We start from the raw sequence: 22,706 nt of genomic DNA, 5'->3' as shown, positions 1-22,706 counted from the left end.
GCCTGCGCCTGAAGTTTGTGTTTCTGTATGCTGCTGTGGGGTGAGCTGCTTGCAGTCATGGTCTTGGTCTAATCTTGAACAAAGCATTATTTCTTTTCTGGCTGCTTCTTTGCTGTCACTCCTGCACTGCAGGTGATGGAGTTTGATTTGCATGCTGTGTATTGCTGGGATGTGTATGCACAGCCTTCGAAGTGCCACTAGTAAATTTTACGCATAAAAGCTTTTCTGATTAAGAAATGCTTTTCTGATTCAAGACATAAATGAAACACGATCGATATTCACAGATGCTTAGGTTTAGCTAGTTCTTTTCCTGGAGGAGGAGAGATTTGCATCCAACCATTTGGGTGAATTTCTATTTAAATGTAAATAATCCGGAGGGCTGCAGCTGGCCAAATACTATTTTTTGTAAGTCTGCCACTGGTGGCAAGAGCAATAGACACCCCAATGTTGGTGTGTAGTGCCATTTAAGTTGCATTACAGTATCTTTCCCACCTCCAGCTGTCTCTCCAGAAGTGCACAATCTCTAAGGCATCCTGTGTTGTATCTGCCAACCCTGCTGCAGGTGTCCTGGATACTTTGAGATGTCAAAAATGGCACTTGGTGCCTATGTTTAGGGCTTGAATCTCTCCCAACGTGACATAGTTGTGAGACACTTACTCTGTTAGAGGAGTGAGAACAGTTCCTTTTGCAATTTATAGGGAAAGTTAAAAGTAGATTGACTGTTGACAAGTTAGGTTGGCTGGTTTACAAGAGACTACTGTGTTCAACAGATGGGAAGAAGCTGCCAGATCTGGATTAAAAGCCAGATCCAAACAACCCAGCACGTAAAAGTATTTGCTTTTCTACAGTCTGATACGTGAAACTCATGTGACAGGTAGCAGGTCACTGGATTTGGCTTCACTTCCTAATGCTGGCACCCAAAAAAGTTAGAGATTACCTGTTGCTCAATTTTTATTTAATAAAATAAAATAAAATAAAATAAAATAAAATAAAATAAAATAAAATAAAATACTCCTACATTCTTAGAAATGTGCAATGAAATTGGGTTTTGCTTTTCATTTTGTTTGTCACTGTAACAGTGTTGTACTATTCCTCTTATTCCCACTGCATGTGATCAGGTGGTTCTTCAAGAAATCTCCTCAATTTAATGAAAAGGTGAGTGTTTGATGGGATTTGAAGACTGACTGCAGGTACAGAACTGTGTCTGGGGTCCTACACCTTCAAATGGAAGAAGCAGAGCCCTGTAATGAATGTGTTATCCAGAAGTGTCTCAAGAAGCAGAGCTTCACTTGGCCATTCTGCCCTAAGTACTGTCGGTCTCTTCTCTGATATCAACATTCATCAACAGAAGAAAAGCTGTTTTTGGATGTGGGTCTCACCATCCCCAGGGCCTTGACCCTAAGACAATGTAGTATTTCCAGTGATTTTAGGGAAGAGGCTAAGTCTTTCTTTAAATTTGTTTTTTTTGGGGGGGTCTCCCTGACTCCCCAGCAATGTGGATAGACACGGCCAGGCCTGCTGTGTTGTCTCCATATGGGTATGATTGAGTAGCTACCAGATAGGGAGAGGCAGCAGCTCTCCTTTTCAGAATAATTTGGGTCAGCCGTGGGATGGTTGCATTTAACTTAGCCTTCTCCATGCTGATGTAGTTCACATCCTAAGAGATTTATAGTTCTCTGCTGCAGAGAAAGTATTAATGAATCCTTCCTTTCTGAACTGCAAGCCACATCCTGATTTGATCTTGAGCCCAATCCTACACATAAACTTAGTTGTCAGCCCCACATAGTCTTCTTCTCCCAACTCTAACTAAAAACCTCCCAACTTGATTTATGGCTTTGCCCTGAAATGGAGCTGCTTGATTTGGCTTCTGAATACTGCAAAGCTAGAAATCCAGCAAGAAAAACAGTGAAAAAGACAAGTCCATGAGGGGGTAAGAGGGACAAGGGAAAAAAATAATATGTAAGAATATGGATTAAAATACAAAATTATAGGAAAAAAAAATAGCCTAGAACCATAGTCATCTGAGCATTGGCCAAAATTGATCAAGCTACTTCCAATGCACATAGTGTGTGATTCAGACATTGAGAATATATTTGCCCATTAATATGCTGCTGATTTATCTTTCAGCTTGGCCAGAAACCAGCTGTTGGACAATCCAGCCATAGTTATCTATGCTACAATTGGGAATGACGTCTGCAACGGGTAAGGTCTAATCAGTACTAACATTTATATGGTCATAAATTTGGCTTCTTTAGAGTACTCCTGGCTTTTTGGACATTTCTGTCTCATTGTTCAAAGCCTACCCTTAATGGCACTTTTCTTTGCTGCTGATCTTTGCTTCATTCTTATTTTTCTGCTAAAAATACTGGTTATATCCTTACCTGTATCTGTTGTTGCCACCTACCTGTCCTTATTCAGAGCTTGTCCGTCTTTCTTTCACAGTGATAAAATGACCAAAGGCATGTTTGAAGCTTAATATTTCTTGCAAAGTAGATGAAATGAAAGCAACAGGAGGAAAATAATAGAGCATTATGAGCATGTATATCCATTTTATTCAGTGTATCATCTCCCATCAGACAAGGTAGCGTTACAGGCCTACCTTTTCTGAAGAACCACAGTGTGGTCCTCTGTTGAGGTTTAATTTCACCCTGCCTCTGAGCACACTGCCTGCAGCCTTCATTGTGCTCTCATAAAGTTTTTTGTCTTTCTGGCTTTACTCCTATCACAAGCTCAGCAGGAGAATGAACTGAAGCTTTCCAAACTAACAGTTCTGGCACTACCTGTTAACAACGCTCTCAGGGGCACACAGAGGTCACCATTTTGATGCTTCTCTTCCTCCCATAGTGAGAAATCCACAGCCCAGGAAGTTCACACACAAGCCACCTTTCAACCAGGCCAATGCACAGTGCACCCACGCTCCAGCTTTGGTTTTGCAAGTGGTCCGAATGGACACTTTGTCGGCCTAACATTATTTTCACATTGATGGAGCTTCAGATTGCCTCTTTAGCCAGTGATGTGGTTTAACCCTGCAGACAGCGAAACACCACACAGTCGTTTGCTTGCTCCAACACCATAAAGTGGGATGGGGGATAAAATTGAAAAGTGCAAGAATTCCTGGGATTAGATAAGGACCATTTAATAAGGAAGAAAAAAAAATATAAAGAAAAATGAATAAATATATACATATTAAAACAAGTGATGCACAATGCAATTGCTCACCACCTGCTGACCAATGCCCAGCCATTCTCTGAGTGGCAGCCACCCTAGTTTTATTGCTGAGCATGAGCCCATAGGGTATGGGACATTCCTGTGGTCAGTGTGTGCCAGCAGTCCTGGCTGCATCCCCTCCCAGCTTCTGGCGCACCCCCAGTCTCCTCACTGGCACGGTAGCACCAGGAGCTGAAAGCCTTGTCTCTGTACAAGCGCTTGTCTCTGCAGCAGCTAAAAGATGGATGTGTTGTTGTTCTTATCCTAAATCCAGAACACAGCACCATAGCAGCTACTGGGAAGACAATTGACTCTATCCCAGCCAAAACCTGGACAGACAAATTAATAAATCTGATTAACATGGACACTTTCAAAACACTCAAAACATTTTATTAAATGATGCCAATGCAGCTAAATCTCCTTTCAGAGCTTTTAAAGTCTCACCTGCAAGTTGTGTAATTAAGTTGGAGCTATTATTAAGGCTCTCAGGCTTTGCCTCTAAAAAAAAACATTTTCAGTTGCCTAAAACTTTGCTTATCAGCAAGTTTATTGTTGAGCCAAGTGGGAAAAGCAGTCACAGCCATCCCTCCAGGCCTCCTGCTGCCTGCTAGCATGGTTGTCCTGGGCATCTGGTTATCCAGAAGCTTCTGGAGTATTGCTACAACCACCTCCAAGGTGATGAACCCTGCCACAAGACTTCAGAAGTGTCTTCTTACAGGCGTGGGCCAGGCTCTGTTGAGCATGTATTTCGACTCTGCTGTTTTGCTAAAGTCACTGCTCTTCCCTCTGATTAACTCCTCATGCTGCAGGTTAATCCTTTCGCTTCCCCTGCGTCTAACCCTGCTTTCTATTCTTGCCTAAAGAAAAAGAGAATCTCTCCACAAAATTTAAACCATTTTGGCCTTGCATCATCCATTTGTGTGTTTCAAAACAGTATTACTCAAAATGCCGCTTGTTGTTTTATCCCAGTGCCTATTACCTGGCAGAGACACTCTTGTCTGCTCCAATTCTCTTTGCTGTCTGTTTTTCTCCACAACACCCATATCATCAAAAGAAGCTGTGGCTGTGGTGATCCCTGTGACTCCAGCAAGGAAAGGTGCTGCAGCTCCTATAGAAACACACTGTTTTCATTGAGTGGGGTGGGTAGCAGAGAGGGATTTTTGAGGATCCAGTCATTGTCTGGCTCTGATAATACCCACAGAGGTTACAGAGGATGTGGAGCATCTGATGAACCTGACTTTAAACCTAAAGCTAGACAAATAAAAATCTTTTCAAGGACAGCTTTAAAGGGCAGTAATAGAGCCCTTCTGGTCATATCCTGTGTTTTGCCTTCAGAGAGCAATGTGCTGAGCACAGCTTTTAGCCAAAGAATTGATAAAATGCCAGTATTTCATCCCATGTGAAGAGCGGGGTGATGTGTTACATGGATGCTCGTAGAGGAAAAAGATAATGAAATTGGCAGCATGCGTTGTATGTTCCCAGTAGTCTCCACACTGTGGAGTCCAAACAGAGGGGTTAGAAAAATAAAGACAGATGGCAACGGTATCTCTCAGCCCACTGAGGTGTAAATGTGGGACACCATGTGGGACACATGGACCTGGAACAACAACAAAAAAAAGCAACAAGAAAATAACGCCAGCAGCCCCAGATGCTGTGCAGTTACTGTGTGTTAGTTGCATTTGGGGTAAGGCACTGCGTCTCCAGCCTCTCTTTCCCAGCTTTGCAGTTGTGTATGTGTATGTATGTGCATATGTGCATGCATGCATATGGGCACGTGAGCTCTCAATGAAAACCACACGTGCACCTGGTGGCCCCGTATGCCAGTGGCCCAAACACTGGGAGTGTTACAGATGTGATTAGAAAGCAGCACTGAGGATGAAACATGGTCTGGGGAGGATTTATTTGGATTGGTGGTGTGAGACCAGACCTGCCCTGCAGGATGTGGTGGTGCCAGGTGCTGGAGAAGGTCTCTGTGCAGCCAAGTACCCTACCATTGATGGCTGTTTGCTTATGTGCTGACACGAAGAGTGGTGGCAAACATCAGCTTACAGAGGTCCCAGGTGTGCAGAAGCCATCCCTGGTGCTGCCTCCCTTATTGCACAAGCCAAAATGCATGTGCCTACAAGACAGCTTGCTTCTTGGCTGGTTTTAATTTCAAAGCCTGGCACAGAGAGGAAATGTGAAGAAATGCATGGGAACACCTGTGTGACTTCAGTAGAGGATGACAAGAGGTTGTGGAGCTATGAATGTCATATTAATTTCATCTCCCGCTGATGTGTTTGCTTGCCGTAGCTGCCTTACATCAGAGCAGTATTTTGAAATTGAGTGCCACAACACCTGTAGGCAAAAATGAAGTAATTTAAGGGCAAAACCACAGTCTTATCTCAAAAGTACCTTGCTCAGGTGGCTGTCTGTGACAAGCATGAGCTTGAATCTTAATGCTGTTTTTCAGTTCTCCCTGACCAGAAATTCTCAAATGCTGTAGAAGCACATTCTGCATCAAGATAAGTTTCTAGGCCCAGGGAACATGTCTAATTATTATATTGCATGCAAAATACAGCAGCTAAAGAACCCCAAATCCTAATTAGAGGAATGCAGTTCTCCCACAGGGAACTCGGTTACCCCAGAGGACAACCATTTCTAGATGTCTAGTCCTCAAGACAAAACAGCAAAGCTTGTGAAGGCTCCTGCTTTTGGAGGGCATTCACCAACAAGCAATCCCGCTTGATTTCCCAACATCTCAGTCATCCCCACATGGAGTTCGCCTTTCTCTTACCCATGGGAAAGCCATAGGTTGGGGGCATGGAGCTCAAAGGACTTCTCTAGGGAAAGGTCTCCATCCTCCTGTACCACATGGAAGACTTGAGCATGCTCTTAGGATGAAGGCTTCCAGATAAAGCCCTTTGTCTCTGAAAACCTTGGTCAAGCTGAGTCTCACCACCACAGCAGGACCAGCCTCATTTCCCCAGCCCTTGGCTCCTGCTAGGACAGGTTTACCTCACTGGGAATGCTTTCACCCTCTTCTTCATCACCCTTTGCAGATACATGGCAATAGCTCTAAGGGGAGAGTACACATGTGCCCTTTATATAATAAAGTGGTTGTTTCAATAATATAACTAGATCAGGGTTCTCTAGGTAGCCTGGGGGAGTTTGTTTGTTTTTCTTACACAAGCTGAAATTTATTTCAACTTCAAGATTTTATTGTCCTTCAGCATTTACATCTACGTGCAAGGGAAGGACAAACCAGAGTGTGAGAGTCTGGCTTGGAGAGGTTCAGGCCCACTGGCAAGCTATAAAATATGGGCATTTAGTCCATATGGGACACTGTCACAGCTCCTGCATCCTAGTGGGCATTTCTGAGGACTATTTTAGCTTCAATACCTCCTCCTTCTCCCTCCAGTCTCCTACATTCATTTGGACCTCTCACTGCTCTCTTGCAGCATGGTGGTAGGAGGTGTACAAGATGTGGGAGGCAAAGCTACCTTAGATATTCCTACCTGGCATAATTGAACAGGATGCTGAATGTGAGGTACACACAGCAAGTAGTGGGGGAAGCCATCCTTGCATCTGTTCTGGGGCACCCCTCACCCTGAAGCCATGTGTGCAGAACAGCACTGGTTCCCCCTGGTTGAATCACAGAGGCTAAAATAAAACCACCAGGTGCAGTAGTCTGGGGATTCCTTTTCCTGCTGAAACTTTGCATAGACATCAGACCAGTCCCAGACTGGAGTTTGACAAGTATGCTGTGGTCGGTATCGTTGCAGTCAGCAAAAAGAGCATGTGCTTTTAATGACTAGAAACTGGCAATTTTCTGGATTTGTAGCAAGTGGCTTGAGATGGTCTGCAACGGCTGCAAAGAGTGAGGCTCTCTAGTGGTTCTACATGGATCTCAGCACCATGAGAAACCAATATAGTCATAGTTTGCTTCATAGCTCCGATTCACCGCTTGGCAGTGTAAATAAAGACTAACTCATTCCAAACAATGGGATTACTCTACCATGAAACTGGGAAGAGAGCTAAGGCTTTTCTCCTACATGGAGGTCACTCCACAAAAATGGGTTGCATGAAGGGTTGCATGTCTGCCTGTGTTTTTAACAGGGAGAAGGCTTTTGTTTGTTACACTGAGGGAGATTTCTGCATCACTTTTTGTTTTGGCAATAAGAACAAGGGATTAAAGCACATCAGCATCACTTCTATAAGGTTTCATTAAGCTAACCTAACATGTAAGAACAGAAGACAAGAAAACACTTTAATTTCAGGTGCCTGTTTGGTGGCACTGTATTACCTGACACAATGACCTGTTTGTGTCCTCTCCTTCTGCAGGAACCATGACACCCTGGCTCACATGACGACCCCCAAAGAAATGCTCTCCAATGTCATGCAAGCTCTGCGTTACCTGGACTCACGGCTTCCGAACGGCAGCCACGTGATTTTAACAGGCTTGGTGGATGGACGCTTCCTCTGGGATAATCTGCATGACAGATACCATCCTCTAGGTAAATATGAGATGTTGCAGGGTTCTCTCAGCTATCTGCCTGCTCATGTTTCCTTCTGTCCCTGAATAATTTATGGATCTGTTGACATATTTCAAGCAAACCTGACAGAGTAGAGGAGATCTGGAAAATATGAGCTGATATTGGCTGTGCAGTAGAAGTAAGAGAGTCATCCCCAGTGCAGAATAGAGCACCTAGAGGGCAGATCCCTATGGTGCCCATGCCCCCTGCCCCCACCAGCCAGACCCAATCAGCTCCAAACCAGGCTCAACACATGCTGTGGATGCGCAAGACAAGATGTTCTGCTTCAGCCTTGGACCCAAATTGTGGGCAGCCTGAACATGCTTCATCCTGGGTCTTGTTACAGGTAGAGCTTGACATCTGGTGAACAGCTCCACTCACTGACTGATGGGTGTCTTGGGTGTGGACTGGGACAGAATTAATCCAGGGAGTTGCAAAAGACTGAGTAGATGCTAAAGGAATAATTTTTCCACAAGCTCTGGGTGTCTGGCACCTCCTACGCTGCACACAGGTGTGACAACTGAAACGTCACGCCATGTATAGACACATCTTGGGTCTTTCTCTCAGAGGGCAGTTGCCATAAGGTTCCTTGAGGCAGTGTTTGCAGGGATTTGGAGGCTAACTTTGGGAGTCTGTCTCCTCAGAGCATACTGAGGGCACATGCAGAGAAGCTGCATGTCTGACCATTGACTGGCCATTTGCTCATGCTATGTCAAACAGCAAAGAGGAACATCATCTTGGTGGAGTTGCATTAACACATCCTGCACTGTGGTTAGGCTGGTGTCTGTGCCTCTGGGGTCAGTGTGGGCACATATCCATGGAGAACTGGGATGTTTATGGGGTGGCAGGTTTGGGGATGTTCCAGAACCCCTTCTCTACAAACTCCTACCACCCCAAAGTCAATAAAGAAAGAATGTGAAATATTTCATCCTGCTACCAAAACCTGCTTTTATACAAGCAAGTATGTTCAACCTTCTCCATTTAAGTGGAGACATAAGAAAACAGCGAGGCCATTCTGCTGTCAAGTTTTAGACCAAAAGCATGTTCCTTTTGTTTCTGGGTAAATGAATCTCCAGTGCATCTGAGTAAGTGGGAAGTTGTTGCCATATTAGTCCTCATCAGTAAATGGAGAGAGAAAGAAAAGCTAATGTACATCATTAAAATGGTAGATTACATCTTCAGATGGATTTGGCAACCACAGGGTATTAGAGCTTTGAAGAAGCACTGTGCCTGGTTTCCCAAGGTTAATCATTGCCAATGGCCCCATAGATTCTTCTTAATATTCTACATGTTATTTTATCCCTCTAAAGTACATGCCTCTTAGGAAGTCTGAGGTATCCATTTCTGTTGTTTTCTTGATTGATCATCACATTTTCTCTAATAAGCACCATATTATTATCAAGTGAAAACAGAAAAGAAAAAAAGAAAAAAAAAAAAAAAAAAGAAAGCTCCCATCCCTTCTGGCACAGAGTGAACCTGTGATAATTATTTTTCAGTCACATAAATACACTTCTTTGCTTGAGTGCATGTTTATCACAGGGGCAGTTCCTCTACTGGATATCTAATTATCAGAGATAACACGTAGCATTTTTGGCACAAGCCAAACCGGGAGCGGTTAGCTATAGGACCAGTTGGCAATTTTTCAGAGGGCTTCATTTGCCTTGGAGGGAACCAATTAATCCTAAGCAGCATTCTGCAGCAAGATATCACTTCTGGCAGATCCTCTGATGGGTTGTGAGGAGGTTTCCCTGCTAGGCAGCCAGTCAAGCACCACGAGACATTGCTCTGGGTTTCAGCCAAAATACCCACCTGGGCTCACGTCAGCCAAACCCATCAGCTGCTGCAGCCCTTTGCTCCCCACTCCTCCCCACAGCCCATCTCAGAGCCTGACCCTTTGGGGCCATGTGGTTTTGGGACATTCCCACCAACCCTTGATCTTTGAGATCCCTAATCATTTCTGTGAGGAATGGATACTGCTGCAGGGTAAGATAGGCAGGAGTTGCACCTGTACAGTGGAGATCCTACAAAGCAGCCTGAGGAGCCTGTTTAATTTGGGTGATGTCATACTCTGCAGTTCCTGAAACAGCAATGACAAAAACTACACGTTTCAGCCCTGCAAAAATAAAGAAGTCTGATGGGATGCTCAGTGTGCCACAAACTCAGAGAACTAACTGAGTGTCCATTTAATCTCCATCCTGGCTGTAGTCACCAAAGAAGCAAAAGGATTGATAAAATGGGTATTTTTCTTAGCAAGCAAGGTTACTGTGCAGCAGTGAATTTCAGGGAATGTCAGCTGGGTGTTTAACTTGGTGCTTGAGTTTGCTCACCCACAGAAATGCATCCACATCCCTCAGTGACAGCAAAATTGTTTCTCCCTTGTAAGGCTGTCCTCTCTGAGACAGATGCAAAGCTCAAGGTACACACACTCACCTTCAGCCTTTCTTTTGGCTGTGCAATGCCTGTGTTTTTTTTGGAGAGTGAGAGATGTGCAAAGGGATGGCATACCAGCACCTCCCAGACCCACATGCATGGTCGTGGTAGGGTGCCTCTCCTCACCTGGGGCTCTGATGCATGGGGAGGGACACGTGGAGCCACTAAGAAAAGTGATGGTGGTGCCTTTGGCCATTGGCCATGCAAAGCTTCCCTCTCTGTGTTTCGCAGGGCAGCTGAACAGAGACATCACCTACAGCCAGCTTTACTCTTTCCTCAACTGCCTCAAGGTAAGGGCTGCCTTAGGAGCATCCCTCTGGTCTCCTCTGCTCTCCACCTGCCCACTGATAATGTGCTGTCTCCTCTGCCCACCTAGGTGAGCCCCTGCAATGGCTGGCTGACTCCCAACAAGACCCTCAGGAACCTGACCTCAGAGGTAAGGAGGAATACCAACTCTGCAGTGGTCACATAAGTCCACCCTCTTGCCCCTGTACATTTTATAGAATGATAGGATCATCTAGGTTGGAAAAGACCTTCAAGATCATCAAGTCCAACCACAAGCCTGACCTGCCGAGTCCCTTCACTCAGCCATGCCCTCGTGCTGTACCCACACAACTCTTAAATACCTTCAGGGATGGAGACCTCACCACTTGGCAGGGCAGGCCCTTCCAATGCCTGACCGCCCCCTCCATGTAGAAATTCTTCCTAAATACAAGGTGTCTTGTGTTGTACATCAAAGTGTCTTCACTGAGGAGCACAGGACCCCCCAAATCCTTTCACAATCACCAGAACAGATGAAAACTCATGGTCTAGATGTAAGGCAACAAAAGGGATAGTTTAGATGTAAGATGACAAAAGAAACATGCAACAATTCCACGTCAAGATAAAGTTTAAATTGAATCTATGCAGTGATATAATTTTTGCTTTTGTCTTTTATATGATTAATGGTTTCTTGGCCTAAGCCTGATAGCCCAAATGAAAGACATCAGTTCTTTTTTTTTTTTTTTCTTCCAAAGCTGTGGAAACTTCCATGCCCACCCTTTGAAACACCTCGCAGGCACTCAGAGCAGCACAGTTAAGCTGCAGGCTTTGCAAATGAGCTCCTGTGGTGATCCCTCAGCTGTCCAAATTCATTCCTGGGGGATGTGATCTCCCTCAGACAAAAAACATTCAGGGTCCTGCTCTTTGAGGAGAAAATGTGCCTGGTAAGGAAGACACTGCTTATGGAGAAGGTAGTTGCTAGCACGGAGTGCCAATGGCACAGATTTTGCCGGCAGCTGGAGCAGCCCCTGAGAGCAAGATCCTGGCCCCGTCTCTGTCAGGGCTTTGTGCTGATCTCCCTCAGGCACATCGCTGTGGCCTTAATCACCAGGTGGCACGGCCAAGGAGCACCCGGGCTGCAGGCAGGAGTGGGAGCAGCCAGACACATGTGTCCTTTAAAGCTGACACTAAAAACCTGGTGGCACATCATAGCAGGCACTTATTCCCTGATTTTTAACCCTCCCCCCTGCAGCCATGTAAAAGAACCAGTAAGCAGACATAGTCAAAGGTGCCATCTCTGTGCATTGTCATACTAATGTATGCATTCAGTAAACAGAAAATATGGCCTTAATTTCACCAAGGTTTACATACAGGTTTCATTTTATGCCCCATCCCTCTTGACTTATTAAGAAGATTCCCAAATCTTTACAGAACTGCAGCTTATATGTTACCTACACCACAGGACATACAGCACATGTAACTGCTGTCCATGTACAATTTCTGTGTCTGCAGGGCATGAATTAATCTTCCTCCTGGCTTCCTGTCTGAAAATAATTGTCTATGTTATCATCCAAACTGCACTTGTTAAATATTTAGGAGATCCTGATCTCTGTTAGGCTGTAGAAATTACACTGTATATATCAGTTACATCTGTGGCTGACGGAGCTAATTTACTCCACTGAAAGTAAGAGCAGAATGTGGTCTGGCTAGCTGAGTGCCAGTACCCACAACGCAGCAGCAGGAAGGATAATGGGAAAGGAGGAACATTTATCCTCTGCAGAAAGTTTCTGTTTTCTTTAAGAGGATTGGAAATGACGGGGCTGCTACTTGTCAAGAGGCCTCTGAAAATGAGAGAGCCTGAATGATTATACAGGACTAGAGCTGCTGCTAGGTGGGGTGTGTGGTAAAATAACTGGATGCTGTGTTCATCGTATTATCTCAGATGAGGTCTCGGTACAAATCTGCAATGGCACATGGCATCGCAAGCTGGGTAGCCCAAAGGCAGAGGATATCTGGTGCATGTCTGTGTCATGATAAAGAACTCTGATTCTCCTTTCCCCCAGTTACAGGGGTATATTAGCTTTCAAATTCCTGCCTGCACATCAGAGACAAAACCAAAGCCCACTCAAAGCAGCATGAGTAGCAATGAATTGACATCAAATTGCTTGATTTTTTCAGAGAGCCTTACAACTTTCCGATGTCCTGAAAGAAATAGCGAGATCTGAGAAATTTGCCAACTTCGATGTTTTCTACATGGATTTTCCACTGAGACAAAGTAAGTTGCTTTTCTCTCCTTCTCTCAGGCAGCTTTCAGTCCCGTGCTGGGCTGTTAATGCCCTCTGTACATGTTAGCTCTGTACCAAGGCAGCCTGGGTGACCCTGGTGGCACTGCCTCCAGAAGACAAATTTTTCTTGGCCAGTTTTCCTCCCTGAGTAACACAGCTGCCCTCCCTTAGCTCAGTGTTTTCAAAAGCATCTCTCCCAATAAGAACTGGCTTCCTTCCTGTGCTTCCTCAAGCACCAGAATACCTCTGCAGCATTGACTCGAGGACCTTACAAAACTCATCCTTATGTGATCTTAAGTGACATTAGATAAGTGCATTACCTAACTCACTTCCTTCTGTAACTGACATTTTAAGGGAAGAAAAAAACAAAAACAAAAACAAAACAAAACAAAACAAAACAAAACAAAACAAAAAAAGAATATGTATGCTTGGTCCTCCATTTTAAGCAAAGGATCAGCATGGGGTGAGCGACTGAGGTGGGCAATGTATTCAAGCAGGTAGACAGTGATGGAAAAGCAGGAAAACAGCTTTTTTCCTACATCCAGCCTGAACCTCCTGTGTTTCAACATTGCCTCTTGCCCCCCCCCACACACACACCTTGTACTGCTGTGAAGAGCCTGGCCCTGTCCCCTTGTCACCTTCCTGTGGGCACTGGGGGCCACAGGCAGCTGCTCCCTGAAGCCACCTCTTCCCCAGAGCAAACCCCTTAGCGCATGGGGCAGAAGCTCCAGCCCCAGCCACCCTAGGGGCCTCCTGAATACCATTAATTTTTAGATTCTGTAAAGAATACATAATAATAATAAAAAATGATCTGCATTTCCTTATATTGGTATTCACAAAGAGAGGTCCTGCTTGAAAAAAAATTTGCCTGGGGACCGTATGTTCTTTTATTTTTTATTTTTTTAATGATAATTTAAATCCCAGAATGTAGACAGCTAAATCTGGAGCCATGAAGGGACAGAAGCAGCCTGGCAGTACTTCAAAGTGTACATCTCTGACACCTCTCCCCATCAGTGTCTGGGTGTCCTTGGAAGCATGAAGCTGCCGAGGCACCGAAGATTATTGTGAAATTTTCAGCTGCAGCCAAATCACATCAAAACTCACAAAATTGTTTTATTCTGTACAACACAGTTCATGAAGCTGGGTCTGGGTCTCATGCAGACCACACAGGGGAAGAGGTAAAGAAGAGGATGGGAGAGGGAGTTTTTCTACCTTAGCTTGGAGACACAGACCTCACTGCAAGTTAGCTATCATAGCACAGAGTTTCAGGATGTCCAAGTCTCTTTGTGGGTTTTGTATCAGCTACTTAATATTTAACAAGTCATTAGGGTTTGGAACAAACTACCTGCTGGGTAGGCAAATTACTTTAATAAGTTCAATTGCTAACTTCAGGTAATTTATTTGCTTTCACGAAAAGAAACATCTTAATATAATTTGCTGTTCTTGATTACATCGCGTTAAATAAATGAGGTAAACACAATCACACATGCACATACAAACATCGGCTCTGACAGACACTTTGCGAAGTTTCCTGCAGCCCTGGTGCCAACCATGTGAGCTTCCCGTCAGTAAAGCTGTTCGTGAGCGCGCTCAGAAGCGAGCTGAGGCTGCTGACCTACTTTCCTGGTCTCTTTCTGAAGCAAGCGCAGATCCTCCCCTAGACTCTCCAGGCATCAAATATTTAGCGGTGGTTGCGTGCTGTCATGAGGACACTGACTCCAGGCGGGCCTGTGCATGTGTACATAGCAGCTGCTAATCTCCTTGGAATGAAAACTGGGTATACCAGCATTTATTCTAGGTTTAGATGGACAGGCAAGCTCAGATGCTGCCTTTGGCTCAAGTGCTTAGTGTTTCTATAAAGGGGCGCAATAAATACAAGGTGTGGGTTGCTTTTTCTTGTGGGGATGTGAGTAAGCTCTATTGTAGTCCAGCCTAGGCAATGGGCACTTCTAAGGCAATCTCCAGCTCTACTCAGTGCCTATTTGTCCCAGAATTGCTCTAGGATTTTTGGAGGTCAAGTATAATGGAATAAATTGACCTTTGTTGATAGAAACCTCACTTACTTGCTATTTCTGGACTGGAACAGTAGCGTCTACTGAGTGTGTTTTACAGCACACAGCCTCATACACAGTGTATAACATCATACAAGGGGTTAGGGGCTAGTTCACACCGTGTGTATGTTGTGAGCGCGTGTACTCCCTGGTGTAAAATAGGATGAAAATGTTTTCACGTCCAGTATCATGCAATTTTGAAGCAGACCTTCAAGCCCTGTGCCTTGAAAGAAGTTATTTTGCTGTTGAATACAGCATCACAAGTACATTTCTATAGTTAAAGCGGGAACACCACCAATCTGTGAAATCAAAGTCAGAATGATCGCCCAGGCATCGCTTCTTGACACAACAGCCAGAGTCAAGCCAGCAGAGCTGGTCCCAGATCAGAACTGTAGCACTTGAAATGAGAACATTTTTCTCATGATGGGCTGCCTGCATAACACTATTAAGAATTCTTAATCTGTCATTATAAAAAAAAAGATATAAAGTTTACAGTCTGTTAATGCTATATCCACCAGGCCCGCATTTGATCGCTCTACAGCCCTTTTGAAGAAAGCAAGCTTTTTACTTCTCTAATGGCTCTGGGGCTTACAGGGCTTACAGTAGAGCAGCATTTGCATTGAATGTCATGCTTATGTAATTCAAAAGGTTATTCTGTTGGAGTTGAAAAAGATCACTCAGAAGAAAAGTAACTGAAAATGACATCTTATTCCTGCAGACATCAGCCCCGGCAAACACTGTGTTACCCTCTATTTCTCTAAAAATCACTGTTTTATTTAGCTTTTCATCATATATATATATGTACGCACATATATTTTTTTTGCTCCGCTGAAGCTGCAACTCAAATGGGAAATACAAAAGTATTAAATCAGTATTAAATAATTTATAGCTTTACTCACTACAGCATCAGTCTTAGGAGGGAAAGCGAATTCTTTTACAAGCATTTATGTTCAAAGCACTTCCTTGCATAAATATTGCAGATTTAAAAAAAAAAATAAAACACTAAAAAAACAATAAAAGCTTAAATACTGCCCAAGGAGAGAGGGATTGCATGCAGTATTGGCTCTGACAACTTCATATAAATTATCATAATCTTCATGCAGAGCCGTTGTGAGCTTAAAAGTAGCGGGGGCATTGGGAGGAGGAGTGCGGTGCCGTAACCTCTCTGCTTGTGTGCTTGGCAGCGGCTGAGGAGTGGCGCAAGATGGGCGGCGAGCCCTGGCAGCTGATCGAGCCGGTTGATGGCTTCCACCCCAGCCAGGTAAAATCCAGACCCGAGGTGAGGGGTTGCAGAGCAGGAGGGATGCCAGCACCTGTGTTGGGTTGGCTGCTCACACTGCCTGCAGTGCCCACGTGTCCTGCAGCGGGGAAGAGGAGAGGTTCTTTTCAGGAGAGAGACCCTGACCCTGTCCCTACCCATAAATATGACCATGGTGAAGATCCTGCCCATGTCCATGCCCCTACATCCCACATCCTTAGCCTCCAAGGCCACGGATGCCCCTCATCCTAGCCTGGAACAGAGCTTTTGTTTTGAAGCCATACCTATAAACTGCTTTATGCGCTGCAGCCGCATGATGAAGCACTTCTCTCCTGATTCCTTGGCCTCCAGGGATGGGTGGCAGGAGAAAGTTTGTAGTCAGAAATGAATGAAAGGGAAGGAGAAACAGCTGCTCGGCTGTAACTCCTCACTTTGATGACCTTGTGCAACGTTTGCCCTGTTCCCACCATGCTCACTTTCAGAGTACTTTTTTCTGAACCTGCACAATGCTTTGGGAGAGCACGTCATGCAATCAGCTACAAGCAACGCAATGCATTTTCTATAGGCTAGCTTCAGGTTTCAGGTATGTACACAGTTGAAAATAAATTCATATTTGAAATATTAAAGTGGAAACAAAAGAGTGGCCCATCTTCCTGGTATGGTCCTAAGTAAAACTGTATGACTGCCCAGAAAACAGTGCCACAATGGGCCAACCCCTGTGCCCAAAAGCACAGACTGAATTTCTGAGGCGATTTAATGATGGGAGCCAACCCCACACATATTCTCTGTTGACTGCCTCTTCAGCCCGTGGGGAAAGGCGTAGGGACATCCAAAGCATAAGTGCTTTCATTGCTGTCTTTTACATCCATGCTGGCTGCCTCACCTTTGCCATGTCAGAATAATTTCCTGGTCACAGAGGGGCCCCTTCATAGCAGAAATAATGCCTGCTTGGCTACCAAGCAGTACCATGAGGAAGCTGTGGGAAAGCATGGGCTTAGAGCCTGAGGACATGGGGGAAGTGTGTCTGGATATTTTTGGTGCAGGCCTTTTAAAAGGAAGCAATTAGAGAAAACTTGGCAAATGAAACAGGAGTGAAAGCTGTGATGAAACAAACCCCATTCCCACTTCTGCCACCTGGGGAAAATACACAGAAGGAAGCTGGAGCAGAACAGGGAAGATCTTTGTGCTATTTTTATGCCTTACCCCAATACCCTGAGGCTCGCCTGAGGCTTCCCATAGCCACCAGTAACCAGCCACTGAGGGAGCCGAGCTCACTGGGCCACAGCTTCCCCTCCAGGCTCTTGCATATATGCCCTGCACCCCACCAGCTGCTGCAAGGGACCCTTCCTAAGCCAAAAGAAAGCTGCGGAAGGGCATGGAAGAGCAGCTACCAAGACGGGCGCAGCTCCTGGCGCAGCAGGCTGCAGGCCCTGGCCACATGCTGCTGTATTTCACTCCCCCTGGGCCTGGCATCCTGCAGTCGTTACCATCTCCCCCTCCTGCTGTTCAGATGACGTTAATACTTTTAGAGGTACATTTTCCCGTACAGTTAAGGTGCCAGCTGTAGATATGCCTCACTTCAAGTGAGTTATTGCCCTTCTAGGAATTATTAATTAGCCTTATCCAAACATCCACTGCTTTAAATCCATTTTTCTTTTCCTGGTATTATAGGGAAGTCTGTTATCAACACAGTGCTGTTGGGACTGAGACAGAGCACTCTGCTCTGAAAGAGTGGCTCTTGGGACAAGGAAGGGGAAGTGTGAGCACAGCGTGATATTTAAGAGTACGCTTGAGAGAGATGATAAACAACTCACTCACTCCCCATGCAAGTTTTATTTAAAGTTTTACGTTATACCAACATGAATGCCTCTGGCCAGATACAGCTTTAATACCATCTAGTGCTGCCTAGCACAAGAGCTGATGCTTGTCAAGTGAAGGGGATCTTTTACTTCCATCTTTGCTGCTATTCCCCACTTGTCACACATAGCCCAACAAATAAATATGACTGATAAGTTCTAACTCAATCTTTTTTACAGCACTTTTCTCAAAGATCTCAAAGCATTAGTGAAACAGTCATGAATATTTGAACTGAGCAGCACCCTAAGGAAAATATACACATTTTAGCTCTTGCCTTCAGATGCAGAAAAACTGAGCATGGGGTATGAGAAGCACAGTGCCACTCTGTACCAAGGTGAGCTGGAGAAACACCATGCTCCCCCTTTGTTACTATGCACTACTTGGCAGGAGAAGTCTGATATCTGCCCTGGATTTCACCTGCCATTCATCTGGCATCTCATTAATTGAAGAAATAATCCACTTTTGTAAACAGGCGTCAGCACATATATCCAACAGACCATCACTCCAATTATGCAGTAGAGTGGAAGGGAATTGAACCTTCCTAACAGACAGCCATGGATAAATCACTGCAAAGAGAAGGATGAGGAAAAAATGCAAGGTGGCAACCATCCATTTGTCCCATCAGACCTATTCTGTTTTTTCATGCATCAAAAAGGCTAGGCTGGAACACTTAGAAAAAAAAAAAAAAAAAGTCTCCATAGTGTTCACAGAGAGTATTTTGATCTAAGAACCCTTGAAGGAAGGAATAAACACTAAGCACTCGTGTTTAGCCCAGCCCAGGCCTATATTTCATTAGGGGACATTCCTACAGGAAGAAGAGCATTTTCCTGCGTGTTTTCGTTAAGCTGCAAAACTGGAGATTACTCATTCTTGGCGTATCTGTATTTCTCTTAAGTTTAAAAACTAAAACACCCAGATCAAGCTGTAAGTGGATGAAAGTCGCACCATTTGCTTTTAACTCCTAAAAGCATGATGCCTGAGTCCTCCCAACATCCCTCTAAAGTCATCTCTGAGACAGTGCTCCCCCAAGTTCTGCTTGACTGTCCTTGGAAGAAATTTCTTCCCCTTGACTAAAGGGGGAGCCCAGGAGCTTTCAGCAGCTTTTCCTTCCTACAAATCTCACTGCAAACCATCCTGAGTGCCAGATGGCTTCAAGGACATTGCTTCTCTCTGGAACAGCTGATTGCTTTGTTTGTATGACACGACCATGTATTTCAAGAGGATCCTGTGCAAATGGCTTCATTTCTTGCTTTTATGAAGTTACCATTGAGAGCGCAAAAGCCCTGAGCATCACAAACTGGAAACAGGGATGCTTGGAAGATTCTTAATGATTATGTACTTGCAGGAAAGCACAGCTTGAGTGTGATTAGATTCTCCCTTTTTCCTTTTTTAAGTCTTAGGAAAGCACATTATAACCAGGAAAGAGAAAAAAAAAATGAAACAAAACACATCAGATTAGTTGTGTATTTACTCTTTGCTGAGAAACATTCCCATCCCCATTTTGGTACAGAAGGAAAAAACAACCAAAAGCTGCTAAAATAACACAGCCACCTCAAAGTCACAGTCATCCAGGACTCTATAAGAAATAGGCAATATTTCCTTTAACAAATAAATAAAATCCCGAACAATTTTTAATTAAGATTAAAATTAAAAAATGCAAAAAATAAAAATAAATTTAACTGGTGCAAAAACACAAGCTGTTTGGAATTTAAAAAGGACCTAAAGAAAAGATTCCGTGAGTCATGAACCTTTCTCTGTGCCTCACTTCTCATGCACTGCAAATTATCAGCACCATGTGAGCAGGTGTCTGAGCAGGACCTATGTTATTTAGGGCATTCCAAGCACATCTTAAATTGTAATCAACAGCAGCGTGAACACTGTAGAGTTTACCTCCTGTGATACTCTTTCACTCTTTCAGGGGGGTACAACATGCAAAGATAGTGGGTTTGGTTTTGTTAAAAAAAAAAAAAAGAAAAAAAGAAAAAAAAAGTCATCCTGCTAAAAACATAAGGAAGACTTAGGGACTTGTGAGGGAGGTTTGGAGACTCCCATGCCTAAAAGGACCACTCTGACACAGGTCTCAACCGCCTGGCAGCCACTGAGCGGCCCAGAAGCTTGTTTGGTCAAGTTAGGGTGGGGGTTGGCCTGTTCTCCCACGTGCCTGGTGACAGGACGAGGGGGAATGGGCTTAAGTTGAGCCAGGGGAGTTTTAGGCTAGATGTTAGGAAGAACTTCTTTACAGAAAGGGTTGTGAGGCATTGGAACAGGCTGCCCAGGGAAGTGGTGGAGTCACCATCCCTGGAAGTCTTCAAAAGACGCTTAGATGTAGAGCTTAGGGATATGGTTTAGTGGAGGGCTGTTAGCGTTAGGTTGGAGGTTGGACTCGATGACCTTGAGGTCTCTTCCAACCTAGAAAATTCTGTGATTCTGTAATTCTGTGATTCTGTTACAAAATCTCCCCTATCCCTCTCCCCTGCCTAATGTCTGATAGCTTAACAAGGCTGCAAATGACAAGAGTCCAAGAGCTTCCACCCTGCAAATGTGGCTCTCTGTACATTAGCTCTGAATAAAGTTTTCTTCTCCTGGCCCATCATTACAGCTTTTTTTCAAATGCACAGCATAAAAAAGCACATAAAATTTCCCCAAAGGTTCCAGTCTCTTTCTGAAACTCTGAAACAGGGTTCAAATAGTTTGATTGCATAAATCCATCTTGGGCCTTCGTACGAAGGCTTTGTTAGCTCTATTTGAGCCTTGTAATTATAATCAATGTTAGCATGAGTTTTAGACTTGAAAGTAAAGTTACTGTATAGGCAAAATATAACCGTAGGTCAGAAGTTGAATCAAAAATGTGTTAGAAGGGTGTGAAAATTTGGTTAAAGGAGAATCAGGCTATTCTCTTTCCCTTTCTCTTACCCTTGATGATTTTCACCCTGGCAAAATAGTACATACAATTTCTCTTTAGTGCATAACTTCCAGGGCAAACACTCTGTGAAGGCTAGAGCAGTTCTGATAGCGAGGAGAAAAGCTATTTTACCATTTTCTTCAGGTCTCATGAGAAAAGGCTCTGAAGACAGCCAGCAGCCGGTGTGGACATAGAGAATCAGAGGTGGTTAGTTTTGAACCTGGATATAATTGGGCCTCTTTTTCCTAGCACCTGGGGTTTCCTTACAGGATAGCAAAGAGAATAGTTATTAGAAGTATCAGAGGAATTCAAGAGCATGAATTCCTTTGGACTAGCAAGAGATTTATACCTTATATCTAAGCAGTGCTTTTGAAATACTTTCATAATGCTCCAGAGGAAAAAAGTGAGACCCTATGGCTTTTGAACAGAAGAAGTTTGTTGACCATGCACTGTAGGCATCAGGAAATAGTTGAAGACTCTCATTAGACCTGATTGTCTGCTTGTATATCTTTATTTTCCTGTAATTGATAAAAAATAATTTACAACTCTTTTGCAAAGACAAAACACAACTGTAACAGAGAGTAGAACTTTATGCTTGCAAGCTACACATACGGTCACGTTTTCCTTCTATGATAAGTAACTTAAAAAGGGTTATTCAATGTTAGGCTTCGCATTTGATCTTAAAAAAAAAAAAAAACAAAAAAAAACACCTTTTTGGAATCCCCCCCTGACCATTTTACCAGAAATGAGCTCTTGTTGATAAATCCAGTTTTTGCTCTGGTCAGGAAAGTGCAGATATGTAATCCTCACCTTATTTTACTGTTCAAATGGATTTTCACCTCTTCAAGCAGCTGGAATAGAGTATTTTCTTTAGCTAGAGGTTACGCTCCATCACATGTTTATGGAGGGGAGTCTGCCTTCTAATGGGGACTGGTATAAAGCCACTGAATTATACAGGCACGAGAAATTGATAATTTGTCTCATATGTGCTGTTCACAGATTGCTGCAGCCCTGGGAACAAGCATTACCTGGCAGAAGGCACTACATGAATGGCCTCAAGTGCTTGGAAAGGAGAATCCATTCAATGACCAGATTGAAGCTATATTCAAAGATCAAGGTGGACACTGACTCCCAAACTGCCAGAGCCACGGTTTACAGGGGTGCTTCCTGGTACATTCCATGATTAGAGACCAAAACAAAAGAAAACAGAGGGCACAAGAGCCATTCTTATTTTTTTTGTTGTTATTCAAAATAGCAGTACAAAGAGATGGTAGTGCTGAAGTTAGCATAGCAGCATTCTTTTCAGTGCTGTATCTTAACTGCAAAGTCACCCACCTGTACAAGTAGACTGAGCTTTTTCTTCGGAGCTACAAAAATAAAATAAAATCAAAGGATACCTGCCAGCTAGACCATTCATTGTACTGGTTTGCAAATGCATAATGCGATTGTTTCCACGTACAGCAACCCCCCAGCCCTACCTCATTGTTTTCCCTGCAGAACCGTATTTTTGGGCTTTCCATTTGTACCTTTCAACAGTTAATTTGATCCCAAAAGGGGTGGGAGGGGGAACCCAACCTAATCTTGTTGCTATGAGTTGTATACATGTAATTACCTCAACTGTCAATATGTTATTTGCTATATTGCTGCTATTTGCTTATTAAAACGTGCGAGGAATAACAAGACACTAGATGTTAGATTTGCCTGGCAGCAGTAGTTCAGCTTGACTGAGCACAGGTTCCCTTTCCCACCATTAACAAGCTCGTAACTTGACCACCCTTCAAGTATTTAACACAGCTTGCTTTTTAAAGCTTTAACACATCCCTACTCTTTAGCTTCATAATAAATGCAATATGCACAATAAGTCCCACCATTTTGCAGGTATGACCTAAGGAATCGCTGAAGGTAATGGGCAGCTCTTACCTGCTCTACTTTACACGTAGT

General features: G+C 44.0%; 1 protein-coding gene across 2 annotated transcripts in view; it reads left to right on the top strand.

Annotated features, from left to right (window-relative positions):
* Positions 1-22,445, top strand: part of AOAH (acyloxyacyl hydrolase) — a 73,965-nt gene extending 51,520 nt beyond the window's left edge. For both annotated transcript variants that reach the window (XM_084509667.1, XM_084509668.1), the window contains exons 15-22: positions 1,119-1,155; positions 2,128-2,202; positions 7,531-7,703; positions 10,383-10,441; positions 10,528-10,587; positions 12,591-12,687; positions 15,933-16,009; positions 21,765-22,445. In XM_084509667.1, the coding sequence (XP_084365793.1) occupies positions 1,119-1,155; positions 2,128-2,202; positions 7,531-7,703; positions 10,383-10,441; positions 10,528-10,587; positions 12,591-12,687; positions 15,933-16,009; positions 21,765-21,893 (707 nt within the window). In that variant the 3' untranslated portion in view covers positions 21,894-22,445. The remainder of the gene's footprint in view (positions 1-1,118; positions 1,156-2,127; positions 2,203-7,530; positions 7,704-10,382; positions 10,442-10,527; positions 10,588-12,590; positions 12,688-15,932; positions 16,010-21,764) is intronic.
* Positions 22,446-22,706: the final 261 nt, after the last annotated feature.

This window comes from Aythya ferina, assembly GCF_964211825.1.
Source record: "Aythya ferina genome assembly, chromosome: 2".
Classification (NCBI taxonomy): Eukaryota; Metazoa; Chordata; class Aves; order Anseriformes; family Anatidae; genus Aythya; species Aythya ferina.
This window is presented reverse-complemented; position numbering and strand designations above follow the sequence as displayed.